Below are 26,779 nucleotides of genomic sequence, written 5' to 3'. Positions count from 1 at the left end.
GGAAAGTTGATGAATTTGTGTTGGGCCTCATTCAAAGCTGTCCGGGCCATATGTGGCCCACAGGCTGTGGGCTGGACAAGCTTGCACTGAGCTATTCTCTTTCACTTCATCCCATGAAGCGCTTCCCCACCACGGTGTCCAGCTTTATTTCTTCTGGAGGACTGATCTCTCTCTGGCATGGGCTTGTTCATTTTTCTGTTTACTTCTTACTGTCTCTCATCCTCTCCCACGTGTGAGCCCTGTGAGCAGAGGGATCTTGACCATTTGCTCAGGGCTCTCTCTTCCCAGTGCCTAGAACAGTGCCTGGCATCTAGCAGGTGCTTCATAAATGTGTTGAATGAATGAATGAATGAATGAATCCAGGCTAAGAAACAACTGTGCCTGGCAAGGGTAGGCCATGAGTTGGCTGCCCCATTCCCACCCAAGTTCTGGAGTATCAGCTACCTCTCAATTAGCAAAATGCTTTCGCTCTGGCCCAAAAGCACCAGTGTGAGATTGGGTAAGAGGCTGGGTGCCTTAAACAGGCAACCCCATTTTAGCCACATTCTAGTTCGCATTCACAGCAAACTGGCTTATGGGACTGCCTGAGCCACAGCTTGTCCTGTGTGCTCCCTGGTGAGGTCCATGTTCAGCAGGCCCTTTAGCTAAGAGATGGCACATAAACCTCTGAGGATGAACTCAGATTCATGGACAGGAGCTGCCTAAAGGGATGCTGGGAAGAACTTTGAGGCTGCAGCCAAGTTCAGTAACAAAAAGTATATGGTTGGTTGGTGATGTCTGCTGTGGCCAAGAACATGGGGTGCGGGAGTGGCAGCTCCCAGGCCCAACTCCAAAAAGGGCTCACCTGATGCGATAGCGTTGTCCCTCTTTAAGTTCTCGCCCTCGTTCTTCAGGGATGTGATTTCTGAGTTCCGCTCCGACAGGGTCTGGCACAGCACCTGGCTGTACCCTTTCTGCAGGGCACTGATCTGTGGGAGGAGGAGGCGGCACAGTCAGAGGGGGGCTGGCCCACGCCTGGGAGACACACAGGTACTTCTTACAAGCTTGACAGAAAGATTCAGATTGATTTTTGGCTGGGCTGTTGGGGAAACTAAGCTTTTTAGTTTTAACTAGTGGGAGGGACAGGGGAGGGCCTGTTCCTTCAAGGACCACCACTTCCTATGTCACCAAAATATGAACCTTATCTTTGTGCCCATAAAGGGGCCCAGGCCCGGCTGCCACTGGGGGTACCTGGTTCCTTAATGTGCCTTCCAATGACCTTTGGACTCTCAGCCACAAACAGACCACCTGTTAGTTCCAGGTCACCCAGTACTGACTGGATACAGAGCAAAGTTCAAGAGAGGGAAGCACGTTATAAAATTAATTCCCTCAAATGATAACAACAGGTTTTATCTCATAGAACACTCTAGAGCTTACAAAGCCCACTCACAGACACTACTCCTTCAACACAGCCTCATATGAGGTCTATCTGCAGGAGGCTCTGGGGAATGCTCCTGTATTAGTCTGTTTTCATGCTGTGATAAAGATATACCCGAGTCTGGGGAAAAAAAGAGGTTTAGGCCGGGCACAGTGGCTCATGCCTGTAATCCCAGCACTTTGGGAGGCCAAGGCAGGCAGATCATGAAGTCAGAAGATCGAGACCATCCTGGCTAACATGGTGAAACCCCATCTCTACTAAAAACACAAAAAATTAGCCGGGCGTGATGGTGGGCACCTGTAGTCCCAGCTACTCGGGAGGCTGAGGCAGGAGAATGGTATGAACCCAGGAGACAGAGCTTGCAGTAAGCCGAGATCACACCACTGGACTCCAGCCTTGTGACAGAGCGAGACTCTGTCTAAAAAAAAAGAAAAAGAAAAAGAAAAAGAGGTTTAATTGGAATTACAGTTCCACTGGCTGGGGAGGCCTCAGAATCATGGCGGCGGCAAGGGAAAATGAGGAAAAAGCAAAAGTGGAAACCCCTGATAAACCCATCAGAGCTTATGAGACTTATTCACTATAACAAGAATAGCATGGGAAAGACCAGCCCCCATGATTCAATTACCTCCCCCTGTGTCCCTCCCACAATACGTGGGAACTCTGGGAGATACAATTCAAGTTGAGATTTGGTGGGGACACAGTCAAACCATATCATTCTGCCCCTGGCCCCTCCAAATCTCATGTCCTCACATTTCAAAACCAACCATGCCTTCCCAATAGTCCCCCAAAGTCTTAATTCATTTCAGCATTAACTCAAAAGTCCACAGTCCAAAGTCTCATCTGAGACAAGGCAAGTCCTTCCTGCCTATGAGCCTGTAAAATCAAAAGCAAGCTAGTTACTTCCTAGGTACAATGGGGGTACACGTATTGGGTAAATACAGCCATTCCAAATAGGAGAAATTGGCCAAAACAAAGGGGTTACAGGGCCCATGCAAGTCTGAAACCCAGCAGTGCAGTCACACTTTAAAGCTCCAAAATGATCTTTTGACTCCAGGTCTCACATCCAGATTACACTGATGCAAGAGGTAGGTTTCCATGGTCTTGGGCAGCTCTGCCCCTGTTGCTTTGCAGGGTATGGCCTCTCTCCCAGATGCTTTCACGGGCTGGCATTGAGTGTCTGTGGCTTTTCCAGGAACACAATTCAAGCCATTGGTAGATCTACCATTCTGGGGTCTGGAGGATGGGGGCCCTCTTCTCACAGCTCCACTAGGCAATGCCCCAGTAGGGACTCTGTGTAGGGGCTCTGACCCCACATTTCCCTTCTGCACTGCTCTAGCAAAGGTTCTCCATGAGGGCCCCGACCCTGCAGCAAACTTCTGCATGGGCATCCAGGCGTTTCCATACATCTTCTGAAATTCAGGTGGAGGTTCCCAAACTTCAATTCTTGACTTCCGTGCACCTGCAGGCTCAACACTATGTGGAAGCTGCCAAGGCTTGGGGCTTCCACCCACTGAAGCCCCAGCCTGAGCTCTATGTTGGCCCCTTTTAGCCATGGCTGGAGGGCGTGGGATACAGGACACCAAGTCCCTAGGCTGCACACAGCATGGGGACCCTGGGCCTGGCCCACAAAACCACTTTTTCCTCCTGGGCCTCCGGGCCTGTGATGGGAGGGGCTGCTGTGAAGGTCTCTGACATGCCCTGGAGATATTTTCCCCATGGCCTTGGGGCTTAACATTAGTCTCCTTGGTACTTAAGCAAATTTCTGCAGCTGGCTTGAATTTCTCCCCAGAAAATGGGTTTTTCTTTTCTACTCCATCATCAGGCTGCAAATTTTCTGAACTTTTATGCTGTGTCCCTTTTAAAATGGAATGCTTTTAACAGCACCCAAGTCACCTTTTGAATGCTTTGCTGCTTAGAAATTTCTTCTGCCAGATACACTAAATTATCTCTCTCAAGTTCAAAGTTCCACAAATCTTTAGGGCAGGGGCAAAATGCCACCAGCCTCTTTGCTAAAACATAACAAGAGTCACCTTTGCTCCAGTTCCCAACTAGTTCCTCATCTCCATCTGAGACTACCTCAGCCTGGGCCTGATTGTCCATATTGCTATCAGGCTTTTTGTCAAAGCCATTCAGCAAGTCTTTAGAAAGTTCCAAACTTTCCCACATTTTCCTGTTTTCTTCTGAGCCCTCCAAACTGTTCCAACCTCTGTTAACCAGTTCCAAAGCTGCTTCCACATTTTCAGGTATCTTTTCAGCAATGCCCCACTGTATTGGTACCAATTTAGTGTATTAGTCTGTTTTCACACTGCTGATAAAGCCATACCCGATACTGGGAAGAAAAAGAGGTTTAATTGGACTTACAGTTCCACATGGTCGGGGAGGCCTCAGAATCATGGTGGGAAGTGAAAGGCACTTCTTACATGGTGGCAGCAAGAGAAAATGAGGAAGAAGCAAAAGTGGAAACCCCCGATAAACCCATCAGATCTCCTGAGACTTATTCACTATAATGAGAACAGCACAGGAAATACTGGCCTCCACGATTCAATTACCTCCCCCTGGGTCCTTCCCACAACACATGGGATTTCTGGGATACAATTCAAGTTGAGATTTGGTGGGGATGCAGCCAAGCCATATCAGCTCCCATTTTGCAAGTGAGGAAATCAAGACTCAGGGGGTGAGGTTGCTTGCTTGGGATTGCACAGATCAGTCAGTGGTAGAGTTATGATCCAAATCCAGGCTTTAGTTGCCAGCTTCTAGTTCTTCCCACTTATCACGTGGCTCTAGGAACCAGCATTAAGAGCCTGAGGCTGTGGAGCATGGTAGGGACACAGGAGCCAGACTGCCGTCTGCAAAATTGGTCTCTGCGTAAAGGTAGGGAGGACACCAATTCTGTCCCACTTTTTAATTCTGTAAGTGCGGTGACGGTCGTAATTTCAGGGTTGTTGAAAGTATTTTAATAAGTTAGTACATGTAAGAGTACGCAGACCATGCCTGGCGCACACATAGATACTAGCTCTGATTATTCTACGATGTGTTTTAGCTTCTGCTTCTCTTGCCTGTCTCCAGGAAGTTAGATTGATAATATTTCTGTGTGCATTTGTAAGCCTTGCCTAGGCTCACTTAAACACCAGCGTGACTGTTATTAAGAGGAGTGCAAGAATTCCTGTTAATCATCACATCGTGTTTCAGGCATATCATAACATATGACAGGGTGGGAGTCAGGGGACACCAACAATGCAGATACGGTGTGCCCTGCACCTGGCCACCAGGTGGCGCTCATAGTCTGTTTTAGTGTCTGTCCCTGAAAACCTTGTGGCTATGACTCGGTGGTAGAATTAACAGAAGGATCAAGGTTTCACAATTTATACGGCCCATTTCGTGCATCACTCACATTTTCTCTGGGGCATCTGAGACACTGGAGAAGGGGTGCTCACTAGAAGATGGAGGGACATGGGCTGCCAAGCCCCAACCCTCTCCAAGGCCATACATGTGCAGGTCTGCACTTTGGAAACTTGGAGTGAAAAAAATTATTTCACTTCTTCCTGTTTTCTGTGGGGACATGCAATTCTCCCATTAAAAAGGCACTTGGATTTTTTTTTTTTTTTAAAGTTACAGCTCTTCTCAGCTTAATGCTTTTGTTTGCATACCAGAGGCACAACACAGAGAGAAACTTCCAGAAGGGATGGGAAAACACATCCCCCAGACTCCAGTGCTGTCTGACAGACAGGAAATGCTTCAATCTAAGTATCAGAGCTTTAGGATATCAGACTGTGGGAAAACTCCAAGTAGTCTTCAAACATCTTCATCAATTTCATGACCAAAATAAATATCCATACTGTCCATAATTGGCATAAATCCCCAGGTGTTTAGTGCCTGTTACACTGTGTAATAAAATGGGCACTGGGTCATAAGAAAGTTAATAGTGCTAGGAAGACTGATTGCTTCAAGATACTAATTCAGCTTCTAATTAGCACAGGCAGCGCAGACTGCATGGCGGTACGCATCGTCTTGGGGTATCGTATCGGATCGAAGGGCTTTGAGAGCAAATCGTTATGCACACACTTTCAGGAGACCCAGGAGAATAAAGTAATCAGAACAATAAATCAACCTGCCATGTGGCTTATACGTCTGCTTGAATGTTCTGTTGGCAGTAGAATATTTAAGAGACTAAAATGTGAGCAGATGAAACTTGATTTGGATTCAGACCAACTGCACCCTTTAGCTTAGAGATGCTTTGTTATAAAATTATCATCTTTCAGTTATGAGCCAAGATCAAAGTGGGGGGAGGACTATTAATCAGTCAGAGTAATTCTTTCTTTCTTTTTTTTTTTTTTTTTTTTTTTTGAGACACAGTCTTGCTCTGTTGCCCAGGCTAAAGTGCGGTGGCACAATCTTAGCTCACTACACCTCCACCACCCAGGATCAAGCGATTCTCCTGCCTCAGCCTCCCAAGTGCTGGGATTACAGGCGTGAGCCACCGCGCCCGGCCATTACCAACCAATTTTAAAGTAAAAAAAAAAGGAATTTGAATCAAGTTTCAAGAGAAACGTACATGACTGGTAAATTCAGAAATTCCAGGTGAAGAATTTTTGTTTGATGAAATTCCCTGTAAGGGAACCAGTAACTAACTGCCTTCAGGGTTTGGTAAAGGCCTCTGTGTTTGGAACACTTGGTGGTTCCTTCTCCCCACTTAGCTAACTGCCCATAGAGCTCTCTGGCTGGGGCTGGATTTGGGTGAGATGTAGTCACTGAAGTGACAGCATCGTGGGGAAATAGGAAATCGGGGTGAGAACATGGGGTCTGCGAGAAGGTGGACCTGAGTTCAAACTGAACCGCCACCTCTCACGTGCTGTGCAAGCTGTAAGCGGTTCCTGGGTGTCTCTGGGCCTGTCTTAGACTTTTTTCTTTCTTTCTTTTTGAGACAGTGTCTCACTCTGTCACCCAGGTTGGAGTGCAGTGGCACAATCTCGGTTCACTAACCTCTGCTTCCCAGGTTCAGCCTCGGCCTCTCGAGTAGTTGGGATTACAGGCATGCACTACCACGCCTGGCGAATTTTTTTTTTTTTTTTTTTTTTGAGACGGAGTCTCGCTCAGTCGCCCAGGCTGGAGTGCAATGGCCGGATCTCAGCTCACTGCAAGCTCCGCCTCCCGGGTTTATGCCATTCTCCTGCCTCAGCCTCCCGAGTAGCTGGGACTACAGGCGCCCGCCACCATGCCCGTCTAGTTTTTTGTATTTTTAGTAGAGACGGGGTTTCACCGTGTTAGCCAGGATGGTCTCGATCTCCTGACCTCGTGATCCACCCGTCTCGGCCTCCCAAAGTGCTGGGATTACAGGCTTGAGGAATTTTTGTATTTTTAATAGAGACAGGGTTTCACCATATTGGCCAGGCTGGTCTCGAACTTCTGACCTCAAGTGATCCACCTGCTTCGGCCTCCCAAAGTGCCAGATTACCGGTGTGAGCCACTGTGCCTGGCCTGGGCCTGCCTTAGACCCTTCATCTGTAGAATGGATGTGTCAGAGGACTGTGAGGTTTAAATAAGTTAATCCAAAGTGCTTTGTACTAGTTCTTGCTCGTGGCCAGTGCCGAACAAAGGCTGATCTTGTTCTTACCATGGTAGGAAACTGCCGAGTCTCTCAGCCTTGTGAATTTGTGTTCTTAACCACCACGCTCCACTGACCACCTGTTCCCTAACTCCGGGTGTCTCACCTTGGTTGGGGCTCTTGGAGCCTCCCAGGCCTTGGTCTGAGAGCTGTGCTGTGCCTCTCAGGCTCTGCCTACCTGGCTCTTCAAGCTCTGGATCTCTTTCTGTTTGGCATCGATGTCTTCATCCAGAACCTGACACTTTTGTGAGATCTCCCTCTCATTCTGCCTGGAGGTGGTGGTCTCCCACAGCTTCTGACTCAGCTCAGCCACTTCCTTCTGCAGGTTTGCTATTATGACGTCTTTGTATTTGGATTCAATTTCATAATCTGAGAGACGGCTGACCTCTTTTCCCAGCAGCAGAATTATTTCATCCTGGGTAGAGATCAGATGGCAAGCTTACTAGGTGTGGGCCTAGGTGTGAGGCTGAGCCCATTTAAAAAGAAAAATAGGTAGAGGCCAGGTGCGGTGGCTCGCGCCTGTAATACCAGCACTTTGGGAGGCCAAGGCGGGTGGATCGCCTGAGGTCAGGAGTTCAAGACCAGCCTGGCCAACATGGTGAAACCCTGTCGCTACTGAAAATAAAAAAATTAGCTGGGTGTGGTGGTGAGTGCCTGTAATCCCAGCTACTTGGGAGGCTGAGACAGGAGAATCGCTTGAACCCAGGAGGCAGAGGTTGCAGTGGGCCAAGACCATGCCATTGCGCTCTAGCCTGGGCAATAAGAGTGAAACTCTGACTCAAAAAAAAGGTAGGAAAATTATAGTGTAATTCTTTTGGGAAAGTAGGGGCAGGCAGGCAGGGGAAAGGCAGACTTTGAGGCTCTGTCACTTGGAAACTCAGAGAGACGATAGTGTGGTGAAAACGACTGCTTGCACATAGACTCCTACAATGCATGTGGATACCTTAGAGGGACAAAAACTTTCCTTTCCCCTAAAATTATACTTTCATATTAAGAACCACCATCCCTCTTGGGAATTTTTGTTGCCAAAAAGTTTACTTATAATATTTTTAGGAATTAACTTACCAGGCCTCAGTCTAACATCTGGGGACCAAGGAAAGGTAATTAAGGAAATGACTCTATTCAACCACATTCTGACTATAATGGGGCTATTTAACTTTACAAATTTAATACATTCTGAAATAGCTTTTCCCCTTTCCTCTCTTCTGTTATTCCCTGGCTCTTTTGGTTATTCACATAAAAACGTATTCCAGGTAACTAAGTCATGAAAAATAAATGAGAGGGGAATGGTGATTTATGTATGTAGGTTCTTGTAAACTTCAGGCTGGAAAAAACTCTGGGCTTGGCAGGCTGTACCCACAGGTCTCATTAACCCAGTCTCCCATCTCTCCAAAAGAAAAAACACTGTAGCCGAAGAATTGGTTAGGCTTCCCGAAAATGGGGGAAAAAGTCCCCCAAACTTCTCGCTAGAATTCATCAATAAAATATCAGGAAGACTGAGAACAAAAATTCCCCGACGTGATTCATAGGCAGCTACAGAGTTCCTGATCAGTTACTTTGAGAGGAAACTCTGCTCTCCATGCAATTTTCCACTGGTTGGAAGGAGGCGGGTGGGCAGTTTCCAGGCCAGCGCATTGCCTGGGGAGCTCGACCTTCTAGCTTGCTAACCTGGGGCACCACCTGGTTTTGGTCATGATGGAGCCTGACTGCTGCCCAGGGTCTGTCCTTGGGTCCCTGTGAGTGCTTGTGGCAACATTTCAAAGGACAGCCTCAAACAGAGTCCATGCTCTGGGGCAGCCCCTTGCCTCATCCAATATGAGTTACCCAAGGGCTCCATTTCCAGCCAGGTGTTTGTTCAATATCCACACAACAAACATGTATTGAGCATCTACTGTGTGCCATGCTTGTGCTGGGCGCTGAAGTATAGAGAAGCCTGCAGCTTACGGTGCACAGCTACGGTTCCTGCCTTTCTGGTGAGGACCCTGTGACTTCCCTGAGGGAGCACCCCTGACCCTTCCACGTGGTCTTGGCAGGAGGGTCAGTTATGTGCCCTGATCCTTCCTGTCCCGCCTGCCATTGTGCATGTGACCCAGGCTGGTCAGTTGGCATTTTCTCAGAGATTTCATGTATTACTTAAAAGAGGAAGAAGCTCTTGCTTCCTTTGGGATCATAATCTTTAGAGACTTCAGTTTGTTTACAGTCATGTTTTCCAACAAAAGAAGCCAGCCTGCTGCAGAAAGCAGAACTATGAAGGAAACAATGGAGAAACTGATAGCGGGGAGCACCCTGATCATTTAAGCTCCTAGATTCAGTCATGCCTGAAGCTGGTTGGCTTTTATATTTTCCAATAAAATAAGACAACAAAAAATGTTCTTTTCCTTCCTTCCTTCCTTTTCCTTTTCTTCCTTTTCTTCCCTTTCTTCCCTTTTTCTTTTCTTTCCTTTCCTTTCTCTTTCCTTCCTTCCTTCCTTCCTTTTTCTTTCTTTTCTCTCTTTCTTCCTTCCTTCCTTTCTTTCTTTCCTTTCTTTTCTTTCCTTCCTTCCTTCCTTCCTTCCTTTCCTTCCTTCCCTCCCTCCCTCCCTCCCTCCCTCCCTCTCTCTCTCTCTCTCTCTCTTTCTTTCTTTCTTTCTTTCTTTCTTTCTTTCTTTCTTTCTTTCTTCTTTCTTTCTTTCTTTTCTTTCTTTTCTTTCTGACATGGTCTTGCTCTGTCACCCAAACTGGAGGACAGTCGTGCAATCACAGCTCATTGCAGCCTTGATCCCCTGGGCTCCAGTGATTCTCCCACCTCAGCCTCCCTAGTAGCTGGGACTATAGGCAAGTTCCACTATGTGTGGCAATTTTTTTTTTTTTTTTTGCAGAGATGGAGTCTTACTATGTTCCCTAGGCTGGGTGTGAACTCCTGGGCTCAGGTGATCCTCCTGCTTGGCCTCCCAAAGTGCTGGGATTACAGGCGTGAGCCATTGAGCCCAGCCTATTTTTTCTTAAACCAATTTGTTTGTTGTCACTTGCACTTGAAGGAGTCCTGACAAGTCAGGGCATAAATACTTCATAAATAGTAAAAATTTAGAAATGTGGTTGCATCCTATTTCCAGCTTAACAACTGTGGTGGATTAAAAATGGCTACAAATAACTTTGCAGCTTCTGCCATCAAGCAGTGGAGTCTATTTCCCCAGCCCCTAAATCTAGGCTGGCCCTGTGATCTGCTTTGACCAAGAGAAAGTGATAGACGTGATGTTGGGTGGTCTCTAAGCAATTTCTTAAGAGGCTGTACAGCTTCTGTCCTGGACCTCTGGAAACCCAGAGACCACTGTACTGCTATGAAGAAGCCCAGGATGAAAAGCCACATGCAGAGAGGGCTCACAATTCCATTAGTGGTGATTTTTAACGGTGAGATTTTGGTGCACCTATCACCCGAGTGGTATACACTGCATCATATTTGTAGACTTTGATCCCTCACCCTCCTCCCACTCTTCCCCCCAAATCCCCAAAGTCCACTGTATCATCCTTATGCCTTTGTGTCCTCATAGCTTAGCTCCCACATATCAGTGAGAACATACGATGTTTGGTTTTCCATTTCTGAGTTACTTCACTTAGAATAATAGTCTCCAATCTCATCCAGGTCACTGCAAATGCTGCTAATTCATTCCTTTTTATGGCTGCATAGTATTCCATTGAATATATATACCACAGTTTCTTTACCCACTCGTTGATGGATGGGCATTTGGATTGGTTCCGTGATTTTGCAATTGTGAATTGTGCTGCTATAAACATGTGTGTGCAAGTATCTTTTTCAAAAATGACTGCTTTTCCTCTGAGTAGATACCCAGTAGCGGGATTTCCAGGTCAAATGGTGGTTCTGCTTTTAGTTCTTTAAGGCATCTCCATGCTGTTTTCCATAGTGGCTGTACTAGTTCACTCATGTAACCAAATACCTACCACCTGTACCCCAATAACTTAAGGAAAAATTAAAAAAAGAAAACTAATAAAAACTCTATAAAAACTTCAAAAAAAAAATAAATCTGTGGGAAGAAACTAAAAAAAACAATAACAAACAAACAAAAAAAACTACTTCCAGGTGTCCCAACTGAGGTCCCAGACATGGGAATGAGGCCTTCTGAGACCATCAGTCCCTGCCACGCCACTGGCTGACTGCGGTTGTGTGAGTGAGGCAGAAGACACCAGCAGGAGAACCTTCCAAGGCGACCCATAGAATTGTGGGAAATAAATTGCTGTTTCAAGCCACTAAGTTTTGGGCTCGCTTGTTTACAGCAATGGGTAACTGACAGAGCATCCAAACCTGACTTCCCACCTTACTCACCATTGCTGCAGATTCCTGGAAATGTCACTCCCATGTGTGACAAGAGCTCCAGGTGGTTCTGCTCCTTACAGACTCTGAGAATTGCTGCAGGCTCAGGCCCTGATCTTCAGGGGAAGCATAGCATTGTTGGACTACCGCTTTTAGTATTAGGTTGGTGCAAAAGTAGTCGATTATAATATAATTTTCAGGTTGTGGCTAAGTGAGGCGAAATCAGCCTGGATCCATCCTTCCCAGGTATGCTTACATTCATCTGTTCTGACCTCTCTTCCTGTCTCACTCTCTAAACCTCTCTGGTTCTTTAACAAGTCTTTCTCATTTGCTCAGTCATCTCTGACCTCAGCTCTCACTTCCTCCTACTAGGGAAGTTAACCAGACCTGGGTGTGAATCCCAGTTCTGCCCCTTGTACTGTGTAACCTTGGGCAAGTTACTTAACCTCTCTGAGCTCCAGTTTCCTCCTTGTTAAGTGAGGGTGATCAAAACCCTCTTTTGAAGACAGCAAAGATTAAACGAGCGAATGAAAGTTAAGCGCATGGGATGCAGTCCAGCTCACAGTAGATGCTTCATAAACAGTGGTTGCGGAGGTCATAATTAGAATAAAACATCTGGTTGAATGTCTTAGGGAATAAGAGGTGGTTTCTTGGAAGCAGGATAAGGGCACTTCTGGGCCACAGAGAAGAACAGGCATCAGCAAGTCCCTCTGCAGTGTGATTGCTGCTGCAGCTCCACCCTTCCCCAGACCCCTCCCTCACCTTGTCCTGCTGGGCCAAGTCCTCCTCCACATAAATCTCCGCGGGGGGAGCTGCCCCAGGAATCCCCTCGGCCAATGATTTTTCCGACAGTTTCACGGCGTTGGTCCACACTAAGGCGTGAGAGCAGCAGAGAGCACAAAAGACATCATGAGTTTCCCTGAGGCCTGAAGAAGATGTTCACATCAGCCTTCCTGTTTGTCTCCCCCCAGACATAGACATTTTATGTAATTTAAAAATTACAGGCCGGGCGTGGTGGCTCACACCTGTAATCCTGGCACTTTGGGAGGCCAAGGTGGGCGGATCACGTGGTCAGGAGATTGAGACCATCCTGGCTAATACAGTGAAACCCCGTCTCTACTAAAAATAAAAAAAATTAGCCGGGCATGGTGGCGGGCACCTATAGTCCCAGCTACTCGGGAGGCTGAGGCAGGAGAATGGCGTGAACCCGGGAGGCGGAGCTTGCAGTGAGTCGAGATCACGCCACTGCACTCCAGCCTGGGCGACAGAGCAAGACTCTGTCTCAAAAAAAAAAAAAAAAAAAAAAATTACAAAGTGGTGTGTGTGTTCACTGAAAAGCAGTGAAAGCATCATGGAAGTACCAGAAAGAGAAAGGGCCACCTCCTTCCTGCTTCCTGTGCTAACTGTGCTGTTACCTAACATGGTGTGTCTTTTTCCAGACCTTTTTCCTATGCCACAGAACAGCGGGTGATCTAGGGCAGATCATTTAATCTCCTGGGCAGATCATTTAATACCTTTTAGCCTTAGTTTCCACACATATCATTGAGGGGCATGAATAGTCTGTATCATAAAGGGCAACTGTGAGGAGTAAATGAAACATTAGGTAGAGCAGGGACTGGCCAACTACAGCCCTGGGGCTGAATCCAGCCCACTGCCTATGACTGAAAGTACAGTTTTATTGGAATGTGGCCACAGTTACTCATGGATGTATCATCTATGGCTGCTTTTGTGCCACAAATACAGAGAGTTGAGTAGTTGCGACACAGACTGTATGGCCCTCAAAGCCTTATTTATATCTGGTTCTGTGATACTGGGACTTATAACACGAAGTAGACACAGCTGGCCCTCCGTATGTGTGGGTTCCATATTTGTGGAGTCAACCAACTGTGGATTGAAAATATATATGTATGTGTGTGTGTATATATATGTGTGTGTGCATATATATATATAGAGAGAGAGAGAGAGAGAGACAGACAGACAGACAGACAGACAGGGTCTTGCTCTGTCACCCAGTCTAGAGTGCAGTAGCATGATCACGGGTCACTGCAGCCTTGATCTCCTGGGCTCAATTGATCTTCCCACCTCAGGCTCCCAAGTAGTCGGGACTACAGGTACATGCATGCTACCGTGCTTGGCTAATTTTTAATTTTGTTGTAGAGACAGGAACTTGCTATGTCATCCAGGCTGGTCTCAAACCTCTAAGCTTAAGTGATCCTCCTGTCTCAGCCTCCCAAAGCGCTGGGATTACAGATGGGAGCCACTATGCCTGACCAAAAACACTTCTTAAAAACCCAATAAAAAATAACGATACAACAATAAAAATACCGCATAACAACTAGCGACATGGCATTCATATCATATTTTGTAAGTGAGGGAACTGAAGTACAGGGACGCCAAGTACTTGCTAAAGGTCCCACAGCTGGTGAGTGATAGAGTCAAGATTTGAACCCAGGTTTGTCTGATCCAGAGCCTGTATTCATAACCATTATGCAGTAAATGTATTGACCTTCATGATATAGTGTTACGTTTCAAAAAGTAGGATACCAGTGTTAGGGTCAAACAATCCCATTATTATTCCATTACTTACAGTATATACAAATCAGGATGGTATCTTTAAAAATCACCCCATGCCTTTCCATTCTCCATTCTAATTCTTCCTCCCTCACCTGTATGAGCTTTGCCATTAAGATTCGGCCTTGGAGCTGCGGCCTTACTGCCTGTTGGAGGAGAAGGGCAAGCACCACCAAGACAGGGTCCCTTGACCAGGGCGATTCTGCCCCTCAGGTGACATTTGGTAACATCTGGGGACAATTTTGAGCATCACAGCTTGAGTGGGGGAGATCTGCTGAGAGCATCGAGTGGGTAGAAGCCAGGGATGCTGCTAAACACTCAACAATGCACAGGCTGGGCCAGGCCTGGTGGCTCACGCCTGTAATCACAGCACAATGGAAGGCCGAGGCGGGCAGATCACTTGAGGACAGGAGTTCGAGACCAGCCTGGCCAACATGGCGAAACTCCATTTCCACTAAAAATACAAAAATTAGCCAGGCGTGGTGGCGGGCGCCTGAATCCTAGCTACTTGGGAGGCTGAGGCAGGAGAAATCGTTTGAACCCGGAGGTAGAGGTTGCAGCGAGCCAAGATTGCACCACTGCACTCCAGCCTGGGTTACAGAGCGAGCCTTTGCCTCAAAACAACGCCCTATGACAAACAATTATCTGGCCCCAAATGTCAGCAGTGCCAAGATTGAGAAACCCTGACCGCGAACAAATACGTCCTTGGCTTTGTGTTTCCAAACAGAATTTTTCAAATCTAAAGCAAGGCAATGGTCTAAAAGCAAAACAATTTTGTTTGAAGAGTCCGGCTTTGTTAAGAGAGGAAAGAGCTTCTTCAGATTCCTCAAAAATGGGTGCTTTCAATGAAGAGCCAACCTGGAGTCCTGGCGTCGGCAGTGTTCTCCTAAGCATGGAGTAGAGGGGCCCGGGTCTGACACGAGGGATCTCTTCTCTACAGGAAGATGAAAGGCCCTCTCCACATCAGGGGAATGTGGTGGAAGTTTGGGAGCGGACATCACGATGCCTTCCCAACCCAGATGACACCCCAGTGGGAGGCTGTAGAGGAGAAACCCAGGTAGATGAGGGCCTCAAAGCCTTGGGACCGCTCATGGCTCATTCACTTCCCAAGTTCAACATGGCATTGGAGAAACAGGTGGAGAAATCTACTCATCAACAACTGAGTGTAAAAAGAAAGAAACAGCACCTGTGTCCACCAATGAAGAATGGATAAAGAGAAATCTGTGTTACGTTCATGGAATGTGACTCAATGAGAACAAGGAACAACTTTTTTTTTTTTTTTTTTGAGATAGTCTCGCTCTGTCGCCCAGGCTGGAGTGCAGTGGCACAATCTCGGCTCACTGCAACCTCTGCCTCCTGGGTTCAAGCGATTCTCCTGCCTCAGCCTCCTGAGTAGCTGGCATTACAGGTGTGCACCACCACACCCAGCTAATTTTTGTATTTTCAGTAGAGATGGGGTTTTACCATGTTGGTCAGGCTGGTCTCAAACTCCTGACCTCGTGATCTACCCTCCTCGGCCTCCCAAAGTGCTGGGATTACAGGTGTGAGCCACTGTGTCCGGCCACAAGGAACAACTTGTAAGACATACAGCAAAATGGATGAATCTCAGAAATATGCAGAGTGAAAAAAGCCTCACGTGAAAACATACGCTACATGATTCCATGTATTTGAGAATCTCGAACAGGAATCTCTAATCCATGGTGGAAAAAGAATTGGAAGAGTGGTTACCTCTGGGGGAAGGGGTTGGGAAGTGACTTGGAAGGGACCTGAGGGAGCTTCCTGGGGTGATGGTGATGTTCTTGTCAGGGGTTTGGGTTACACAGGTGTATACAATTGTCAAAACGTAGTAAGTGTTCACTCAAGATCTGTGCATTTCATTGAGTGGCAGCCAATCTCCAAGATGGTCCTGGTGATTCTTGTCCCTGTATTCATGCCCCTATATAGTCATCTCCAATGCTGGATGAAGCTTGTATTAATATGCTCAGGTTGCCATGACAAAATACCACAGGCTAGGGAGCTCAATAACAGGAATTAATTTTCCTTTATTAAACTTTTAATTCTTTCTTTTAAAAATAGAGATAGGGTCTTGCTATGTGTTCCCAGCTGGCCTTGAACTCCTAGCCTCAAGGGATTCTCCTGCCTCGGCCTCCCAAACTGCTGGGATTACAGGGGTGAGCCACTGCACCTGGCCAAAATTTATTTTCTCAAGTTTTAGAGGTTGCAAGATCCAGGCGTTGGCCAGGTGGTTTCTCCCGAGGCCTCTCTCCTTGGCTTGCAGATGGCCACCTTCTCATTATGTCCTCACATGGTCTTTCTTCTGGTGTCGCTGGTGTCCTAATCGCCTCCTCTCACAAGGACAGCAGTCAGATTGGATTAGGGCCCACCTCAACAACCTCATTTTAACTTAATTACCTCTTTAAAGGTGGATGGATCACCTGAGGTCAGGAGTTCGAGACCAGCCTGGCCAACACGGTGAAACCCCATCTCTACTAAAAACACAAAAATTAGCTACGTGTGGTGGTGGGTGCCTGTAATCCCAGCTACTCAGGAGGCTGAGGCAGGAGAATCACTTGAACCTGGGAGGCAGAGGTTTCAGTGAGTCGAGATCATGCCACTGTACTCCAGCCTAGGTGACTGAGACTCAGTTTCAAAAAGAAAGAAAAAAGAAAAGAAAAGAAGGAAGAAAGAAAGGCACTCTTTAAACACAGGTTCTGTGGTACTGGGGATTAGGGCTTCAACATATGAATTCTGAGAGAACACAATTCAGCCATAACAGAGCTTATCCAAGTAACCAAGGCTACTGGAGAAATGATGGAGTTTGACTCCTGAGGCTGGATCTTAAGACACACGTGGCTGCTGCTTTTCTCTCTAGGACCACTCTTTTGGAGGAAGCTGGCAGCCATTTCATGAGGAGACTCAAGCAGCCTAGGAAAGGTGGCAGTGGTGAAGAACTGAGGCTTCCTGCTGTCAGCTAGTGAGGAACGGAGGCCTCTTCCCACACGGATGTGAGTGAACTACCCAGGAGATGTGTCCTCCAGCCCTAGGCAGGCCTTCAGAGGACCGCAGCTTTCGTCAAAAGCTTCATGCAACCTCCTGAGAGTCCCTGAACCACACCATCCTGCGAAGCTACTCCCAAATGCCTGACCCGCAGAAACTGTATAAGATAATGCATAGCGTTTTGGTTTGTTTTAGGGCGCTATGTGTTAGGGTAATTGGTTATAAATTGGTAACTAATACACACTGTATGTTAATTTTACACAAAAAGACAAAAACTGTTGAACTCTAGTTAATGGTACACATGCTAAATGTTTAGGGCAAAGTCTACAGCCGTAGGAAACTTATTTTTAAATGCATCCAAAATTAAGATCGATTAATGAATTAACAGAATGACTGATAGACAGATAGATATATAATAAAAGTATAGCAAAATGGGCCAGGCGTGGTTGACTCACGCCTGTAATCCCAGCACTTTGGGAGACCGAGGTGGGTAGATCACTTGAGGTCAGGAGCTGAGACCAGCCTGGCCAACATGGCAAAACCTCCTCTCTACTAAAAACACAAAAATTAGCTGGGCATGGTGGTTTGTGCCTGTAATCCCAGCTACTAGGGAGGCTGAGGCAGGAGAATCACTTGAACCCAGGAGGCGGAGATCATGCCATTGCACTCCAGCCTGGGAGACAGAGCAAGACTCTGTCTCAAAAAAAAAAAAACAAAAAGAGTATAGTAAAATGTTAATGGTAAATATAGGTGGGGATGGGGGTCACTGTAACATTCTTTTTACTTTGCTGTATGTTTAAAAAATGTTCGTATTAAGGCCGGGTGCGGTGGCTCACGTCTGTAATCCCAGCACTTTGGGAGGCCAAGGCAGGCGGATCACAAGGTTGGGAGATCGAGACCATCCTGGCTAACACGGTGAAACCCCGTCTCTACTTAAAAAATAAAAATAAAAATAAAAATAAAAATTAGCCAAGCATGGTGGTGGGCACCTATAATTCCAGCTACTTGGGAGGCTGAGGCAGGAGAATCACTTGAACCCAGGAGGTGGAGATCGCAACACTGCACTCCAGCCTGGGTGACAGAGCAAGACTCTGTCTTTAAAAAAAAAAAAAAAAAAAAAGAGTACAGTAAAATGTTAATGGGAGATTTAGGTGGGGAGGGGGGTCACTGTAAACTTCTTTTTACTTTGCTGTATGTTTAAAAAATGTTCATATTACGGCCAGGCGTGGTGGCTCACGTGTGTAATCCCAGCACCTTGGGAGGCCAAGGCGGGCAGATCACAAGGTCGGGAAATCGAGACCATCCTGGCTAACACGGTGAAACCCCGTCTCTACTAAAAATACAAAGAAAAAAAATTAGCCGAGCATGGTGGTAGGCACCTGTAGTCCCAGCCACTTGGGAGGCTGAGGCAGAAGAATGGCATGAACCCGGGAGGTGGAGCTTGCAGTGAGCCGAGATCGCACCACTGCACTCCAGCCTGGGCAACAGAGCGAGACTCCATCTCAAAAAAAAAAAAAAAAAAAAAAAAAAAGTTCATATTAAAATGTTGGGGGAAAATGGCTGAGTCATTTTTCGCTGTGGGTGGTAGGTATGTGGCGGTGCATTTGATGATGATGATGACGTAAACCGTGGACACACATTGCCTTTTCTCTTCAGCTTGCATATGTCACAATAATAATTATTATTTTAGTGACTGAGGAAGGTGACTACATGAATGGTCTTGAGCAAGACGGGGGAAAGATATGGAAGCTGCTGGGAGATACCTGGGGACTCAGAAGGGCCTGGGGCTGGGACAAAGAGGACAGAGAGTGGGACCTTGATGCCAGAGGCTAGGGAGGAACTCCGGGAACCATGCCTGGGGACTAAACTGACCAGCTCTTCTGCTGGTGAGTCTGCTGAGGCCAAGAGGACAGTGACAGGTGGCAAGTTTCCTCCCCAAGTGCCATGAGGCTTTCAAGGGGGTAGTGGGGAAGGAAGGACACCCCAGAGGTTGTGTGTGTCCCAGAGTGACCGGGCTGTGAGTGGGCTGTCACCGAGCTCCCCAGCCTTAAATGGGACTGAAAAATGTTAGACTAGATGGGACTGAATATATCTCCTCGGGAGAAGTCATTTTCCTTGATAAGCGTCAGTCTCTTCTGACCTGTAAAATGGTGTTAAAATATTTTAAAACCTCCTAGGGCTGTTGGGGGCAAAGGGGATTGCAATGACTAATATTTTTGCACATCTGAGTCAAAGTGTGTTGATGCAGATCCTGTGACACACTCACATGTACACACGCACAGAGGCCACACCCACTGCAGGTGCCCTGGTATGTGTATACGGACACAGCACAGAGGCTGGAGGGATACACAGCAGAGAGTCAACAGGGAGACCATGGGGATAAGGATTACAGCTGATTTTTAACTGTTTTCTTACTTTCTGCTTATCCTGAATTTATTTTTATTTTTTACAATTGAACATGTTCTACTTTTAGAATCAGAAAGTAAACCAAGATCCATCCACATGGCTGTGAACCACCCCCAAGCCACCGATGGCAGCCCTGACGCATACCTTGCTTGATGACAGGGGGCTTGCGGGCGTCCTCCACCACGAACGAGAACATCTCCTTGCTGGCACTCACAGGCCGCCGGTGGGAGGCCGGCAGGACCACAGTGGGTCTGGGGAAGCCCTGGGACCAGCTCCTTTGCACCGGTGCTGGCTGGATGCCTTGGTGGAAGGGGATATGTGGCGGCGGGGGGGGCCTGGTTCGGCTGCTGTGTGGCACGAGGTGGCTGTGGCCCTGGCCATGGTGCTGGGCCCCTCATCCATGGGTAGGAGACCTGCAGGGGCACACAAGGGTCAGGGGAGGTTATGACCGGCGGGGATGGTCTCCATCTCTTTGTCCCAGTCACAGCATTGCTGCCCAAGGTCTTGGTTTATGAGTCACTTCCGGTCAGGCATGGTGGCACGCAACTGTAATCCCAACACTTTGGGAGGCCAAAGTGGGAGGCTAGCTAGCTTGAGTTCAGGAGTTCAAGACCAGCCTGGGCAACATGGCAAAAACCTGCTTCAGCAAAAAATACAAAACTTAGCTGGGCCTTGTGGCTTACGCCTGTAGTCCCAGCCACTTGAGAGGCTGAGGTGGGAGGATCACCTGAGCCCAGGAAATAGAGACTGCAGTGAGCTGTGATAGCACCACTGCACTCCATTGTGGGCGATGGAATGAGACTCTGTCTCAAAAATAAACAAAAACACAATGAGTCACTTCCCCCAGGAAACCTTCCTGGACTCTCCTCAAGTTTGGGATGGGGGTCCTTGCCTGGGCCACATGGCACACGATCGCACCACCATTGAATGGGCGCGTCCTTTACCCAGGCGCCCTGCCGAAAGAGTCACCTGCATTAACTCATTTAATACACTCAACACTCTGCGATGTCAACACTCGGAGGACACAGGCCGGGCAAGACCAAGGGACTCCCAACACCACAGATGGGGTATTGAGCTGCTGAGCCAGGAGAATGTCCCCTCTAAGGGATTAGGGACTTTTCATCTACTTTTCTTACCACTGTATCCTTAGCCCCTAGAATAAATGCTTGGCACATACCTAGTAGGTCCTCAGATGTTGGTCAAAATAACAGAACAAGCCAATCACTGAGATTCCAGCCCAGCTCCCTGGGACTCCACAGCCTTTTCTCTTTCTGTCCACACTGCGGGTCCCTCTATCCCTCAAAGTTCAGAACTCTGGGATTGCAGGGATGCTGGCTGTCTGATTAGCCTTTGCTTTTCCACACCAGCACACCTGATTCTGGCAGAGGCCCCAGGAAAGATGTTACAGCTACTTTCAGCAGAGAGCATGTCAAAATCCATCTAACCATGGATGAGCAAATGTGGAGTGGTGCTGACACCTGGCTTTTGCCGTGGACTAATGCTTAAGTGGTGGTTTCTCCCTGGTGCCTAGGGGTTGAATGGTGGCAACGATGAGCACTATCACTTATTGCACTGAGCTTACTGATTCCTCACCATGACCCTTTGTGTGAGGGTTCTCTTTACTTCTATGTTAGAAGTGAGGCTTGCAGAGGTTAAGGGATTTACCCAGCACAGGCGGTGGTGGACAGGGAAATGGGATCAAGATATGATGGCCTGTCTCTCTCCTCTCCTCTCCTCTCCCCTCCCCTCCCCTCCCCTCTCCTCCCCTCCCCTCTCCTCCCCTCTCCTCCATGTCTCCCCTCTCCTCCCCTCCCCTCCCCTCTGTCTTCCAATTCTCTTGGCAGAAATAATGCTTTCCAGGTAAAAGCTAAATTCAAAAGTTTGCTTCCTAGGCAGGAACTCATCCCTATTCTCCCAGGGCTCAGGGTTCTCCTTCTGTACCCAGAGAGAAGATGAGCTCAGACACACACGAGGAAAAGGACAGAATGCTTCCAAAATCAGCGCTCCAGCAGACAGCACTTCCTAGAACTTCAGCTGAGTTTTATTCAAGAGGAGGGCTCTCCACTCACTCAGGATCCTAATCTCCAAGCTGCAGTCTGTCTACAGCTGCTCAGAGATCCTATGCATTCCCCTCAAGGCTCTTTCTTGGAGTCAGTGAGGAGTGTTTTGGGAAATCTGGCACCAAACTCCAATCACCTGGTGATGTATGGTTTGGCTGTGCTCCACCCAAATCTCATCTTGAACTGCAGTTCCCAGAATCCCCTTAGGAGGGACTGGGAGGGACCTGGTGGGAGGTAATGGAATCATGGGGAAAGTTTCCTCCATGCTGCCTTCATGATAGTGAGTGACTTCTTGTGAGATCTGATGGTTTTATAATGGGCTTTCCTCACCCCCTTGCTCTGCACTTCTCCTTGCTGCTGCCATGTGAGGAAGGACATGTTTGCGTCCCCTTCTGCCATGATTGTAAGTTTCCTGAGGCCTCCCCAGCCCTGGGGAACTGTGAGTCAATTAAACCTCTTTCCTTTATAAATTACACAGTCTCTGGTATGTTCTTATAACAGTGTGAGAACAGACTAATACATCTGGGGACACCTGGCCAGGCATTCATAATGACACTGGCCCACTTAAAATCTGTTTTCAGGAGTGGGTCTGGGCAGAGTTCCAGAACTCTGTTACCTCACGTGTAGTTTCCCATTTCTCTCCACTGTCAACATCTCAGCCTCTCCACCTACCCTCTCTTCTGTTCTTTGGTTTCAGAAGCTGAGTCACTGTGCCCCGGCCCTGGGCTGACTTCTCCATCCATCATGTCCCTCCCTATCCTCAGGACTGTCTTGCCTCACTCATTCCCATGACCTTTTCCTATGGGTTTAATAAGTACTCATTGAATGAATGGGCTGAAGGTGAGAGCGGGCAAACTCCAATGCATTTTACTCCAGCCTTCTGGAACACAAATGTAGACATTATTGGTTGTGGTGGAGGAATCCACTTTCATGCTAGGACATTCGGTGGGTGGGGTTCTAAGGTAAGGGTGCCTCATGCCAACTAGCTGCACAGGTGCTAATGGAAGTAAGCGTGTCTCCTGCCTCAAGGGCAACGATTCTGCAGTGGCCAGGCCAAAACCCACTCAGCATCTTTTGGAGATTGTGAGTAAATCTCCCTCCCTCTCTCGGCCCATTGTTGTGGGTGGGGCTAAGCAACAAATCACATTCACTGGCCATAGTGATTGGCCAGGGGTGGGGCATGCGATCCAATCAGAGCCAAGGAGATGAGGCTTGACACCAGAATCTCTAGCCACAGAGACCCGGGGACTTGAGAATGTAGCCAGCACCACGAGATGCAGCCCAGACGTGGAGAGAGGGATGCTGGTTTTCTTTTCTCCATTTTTTTTTGAAATAGGGTCTCACTCTGTCATCCAGGCTGGAGTTCAGTGGCACAATCACAGCTCACTACAGCCTAACCTTCCGGGCTCAGGTGATCCTCCTGCCTCAGCCTCCCAAGTATCTTGGACTACAGACGCAGGCCACGAGGCCCAGCTAAATTTTGTATTTTTTGTAGAGACGGCATTTCACCATGTTGTTCAGGCTAGTCACAAATTCCTGGGCTGAAGTGATCCTCCTGCCTCAGCCACCCAAAGTGCTGGCATTACAGGCATGAGCCCCGACACCTGGTCTGTTTTTGTTTAACTGTAAAAAAATACATAACAAAATTTTCCATCTTAACCATTTTAGGTGTACAATTCAGTACTTTTAAGTATAGTCTAACTGCTGTGAAACAGATTTCCAGAACTTTTTCATCTTGCAAAAGTGAAAATACATCCTCATTAAATAACTTTCCCTTCCCCTCTCTTCAGAGCCCCTGGTAACCACCATTCCCCTTCTATTTCTATGAATTTAAATACTCTCTGTCCCTCATATAAGTGGATTCATACAACATCTGTCCTTTTGTGACTGGTTTATTTCACTTAGCACAATGTCCTAAGGATTCATCCATGTTGTAGCATGTGTCAGAATGTCCTTCCTTTTCATGGCTGAATAATATTCCACTGCATGACATCACATTTTATTTATCCATTCATCTGTCCATGGACACTTGGGCTGCATCCACCTCGAGGCTATGGTGCATAATGAACAAATAGAGAAGCTGGTTTTGAGCCCTGGCTTGTGTTGCACTCTGCACTAACTGCTCAGTACTGTGCAGCTAGTTTGAGCTGGTTTTGTCACTTGAAGCCCCCATGGTGCTAATGAGAGGGTCACTAAAGGGGCCAGTGCATGATGTGTAAATGCAGCAAAGACTGCAATCAGCTCTTTCAGTTAAAAAAAAAGTTTGTTTGTTTGTTTATTTATTTATTTATTGAGACGGAGTTTCACTCTTGTCACCCAGGCTGCAGTGCAGTGGCGTGATCTTGGCTCACTGCAACCTCTGCCTCCTGGGTTCCAGCGATTCTCCTGCCTCAGCCTCCCAAGTAGCTGGCATTATAGGCATGTGCCACTATGCCCAGCTAATTTTTTTGTATTTTTAGTAGATACAGGCTTTCACCATGTTGGCCAGGCTGGTCTTCAACTCCTGACCTCAGATGATCCACCCACCTCGGCCTCCCAAAGTGCTGGGATTACAGGCATGAGCCACCGCGCCCGGCCTTGTTTATTTGTTTTTTGAAAGCATGTTGATTTAAGGTGGCTTTAGTTGGAAGGTTAATGTCGGTCTTCTCTACTTAACAGGCCTACTCTATTATAAGCAAGGTCAAGGTTTTCTCAGAAATTGCTGCTGGTAACTGCAAGGAAACAGTGAGGGGATAAACAAACCAAACAAAAAGACTCCTGAAAAACTGGCTCCTGGCCGAGCTCGCATTGGAATGTACATGAAGCTTGGGGTCAAGGTCAGTGATCAACAAGTCTGGTTTAAACATACTTGCTAGTGCCTTGTTTCTTTCATTCTCTTTCCTTCTCTCCTCCTCTTTCTTTCCCTCTGACCATATGGTATATGGCATGGTGGTTTTTTCTGTTTATTTTTGAGGCAGCGTGTGCTCTTCCTGATCTCTCCCACGCTGTCTAAAATAGCAGGTTGCAAACCACCTGGACCACACCCATGGCTGAATTTCTATCAGCTTGAACAAACACCCAGCCAATAACGTACTTGAGAACTCCAAATCCATTGTTTCTGGATGATCTCCTTGTTTCTTGTGTTATCACACTAACATCTGCTTCTGACCCTGCCAAGGCTTCAGGGTGAGAAGGACGCCCTAAAACACCAAGAGAGTTTGTCCAGAGACCCACAGGACGCAAACATTCTTCCAGAAAGCCCTGGACGCTGTGGACAAGGCGGGGAAGTAGACCTTGCCCTTGGAACGTCTGTCGTGTTCTTTGCTGTCTGCAATTCTTATCACTTGGCTTTGAACCACCAAGGAGAGAAGGCTCCAGGTGCTAGGCTGTGCTGTGCCCTTCATATATGTGGCCTCATCTAATCCTGAGAATAACTCTGGGGCTGGGGAGGCATTTTTACCCACATCTTGTGGATTAAAGAGCAGAGGCTCAGTGAGGTTCAGAGACTTGCCGAAGGTCCTGAAGCCTGGAAGTGGTGATGATGTTCGACTCCAAACTCTGTGCCCCTGGAGCTTCCAGGTCATTTGAAGTCATGATTTACACCTGCTTTCCATACTTGCAAAAGGATCTTAGATGATCGGCTAATGAAGAATAGATTTTCTGAGTTAAAAAATGAAAATGAGAAATAGATGGTGTGAAAATCCCCAAGATGGTGCACAGGCTGTGTGTGGACAAGATTTTCCAGGAACGCTGTTAGCTCCCTCGTGCAAGTTTGACTCACAGGGTACGTGCAACGCCCTGGATGCCACTCAGAGAACCGCAGCCTCCACCCAGGCAGGGCTGTGGCTGGCTCACTGCTGTGCCAGAGGAGAGCTGGGGCGTGTTGGTGCTGGCTCATGAGGGCCGATGAGTAAATGTTCAGAATTCTGTGAGCTGGCTGATAAACACAACCATTAAAAAATAAATTATATATACTCACAATTAAATGACACCAGAAACACCAGTAATAAATAATTAAAACTTAGCCTCCTAATTATTTTACTATATTTTATCATCATCTGTGCTCTTACGGTTATTCTTCTTACTGCGTCTGTGCGTTGGCAGTGTTGTAGAGTGATGTGCTGCTACACAGCTCTCTGTGGCTCTGTGTCAGTGAAGCTTGAAATTGGCCAGGATGGTGAGATAGGAGGTGGGACTCAACTCTGGAGGTTTGGCTTGGACACCAGACCAAATTGAGGACCAGCTAAAACAGGACCGCAGTGGAAGCAGCTTTCCATAAGACACGCCCACCAGTGTGCCATGTCAGTTTAGCATCGCCACGGCAACACCCAAAAGGTACCACCCCTTTTCATGGCAATGACCCAACTACCTGAAAGGTAATACGCTTTTCCTGGAAATTTCTGCATAAATCAACCCTTAGTTTCTGTGTAATGAAATGTGGGTAGGAATACCACTGCAGCATTGTCTTTGAGCTGCTACTCTGGGTGCACTGCCCATGGGGTAGCCCTGCTGAGCAAGGAGCAGTCCCCTCCTGCTGCCGTGCACTGCTGCTTCCATAAAAGGTGCTGTCTAATACTGCTGGTTTGCCCTTGAATTCTTTCCTAGGCAAAGCCGAGAACCCTCCCTGGCTAAGCCCCAATTTTGGGGCTTGCGTATTCTGCATTAATGGGAGTGTTTATGTCACAGAAATCAGGAAATGCTATAAATCAGGGATTGATTTTTTTTGTTTTGTTGCTTGTCTATTCTTAGGAAAGTGTTGGATAAAATATTAATAATACAGATGAGATTTAAAAGTGTTCTGTGTCTGTAGCCATCACACTATGAGTAGCACAAAAAATACGGAGGAAATTTTCTTCTGATATTCAAAAACTAGTATCCAGTAGTTTCTTCTGGTATTCAGAAACTATTATCTGATAGCGAAGAAGATGCTCATGTCATTAATGAACATGCGAGGTTCCAACACAAATCTTTCTTATTTCACTTTCATCTTACTCATGAAGGTAAACTAATATATCCATCAGTATTCCGGTTGGAAACTTACTCATTCATCAATTGCTACCATAAGTTGGCAAGGGATACAAGAGTTTGGCAAAAATCAATAAAGCCCTCTGTGAGAATCAATGGCTCTATGGAATTTACAATAAATTTGCAATAAAGAGTCTTGCATATTTTGTTATTATTTATAAAGAATATGCTACACGTTCTTTGTGTCAGTAAGCTTTATACTATACCTGCATACTTTACTTTTTCAGACACTCACCAGCATAGCACTGGCTGGGCCCAGTGCCCAGTGAAGGGCCCGGCACACACTGTAGGTGCCTGCTGACTGAACTGAATTGAACAATTGGTGAACAGAGCCAAAGTTAAAAAAACCTTCAGCTGATTCTGGGGCTGGGGCAGGGAAAATGCACTATGAGCCCGGGGCATCTTTAACAGCAGAA

General features: G+C 47.1%; 1 protein-coding gene across 1 annotated transcript in view; it reads right to left on the bottom strand.

The window, feature by feature from the left end:
• FHAD1 (forkhead associated phosphopeptide binding domain 1) overlaps positions 1-26,779 on the bottom strand; it is a 158,723-nt gene that overhangs the window by 88,493 nt on the left and 43,451 nt on the right. The window contains 5 exon segments of the mRNA XM_009198678.4: positions 845-968; positions 7,198-7,434; positions 12,088-12,197; positions 19,444-19,630; positions 19,632-19,712. Coding sequence (XP_009196942.1) covers positions 845-968; positions 7,198-7,434; positions 12,088-12,197; positions 19,444-19,630; positions 19,632-19,712 — 739 coding nt within the window.

The sequence above is a fragment of the Papio anubis genome, chromosome 1, assembly GCF_008728515.1.
Source record: "Papio anubis isolate 15944 chromosome 1, Panubis1.0, whole genome shotgun sequence".
NCBI lineage: Eukaryota > Metazoa > Chordata > Mammalia > Primates > Cercopithecidae > Papio > Papio anubis.
The sequence above is the reverse complement of the archived record's forward strand: the minus strand, read 5'-3'. Positions and strand labels throughout refer to the sequence as shown.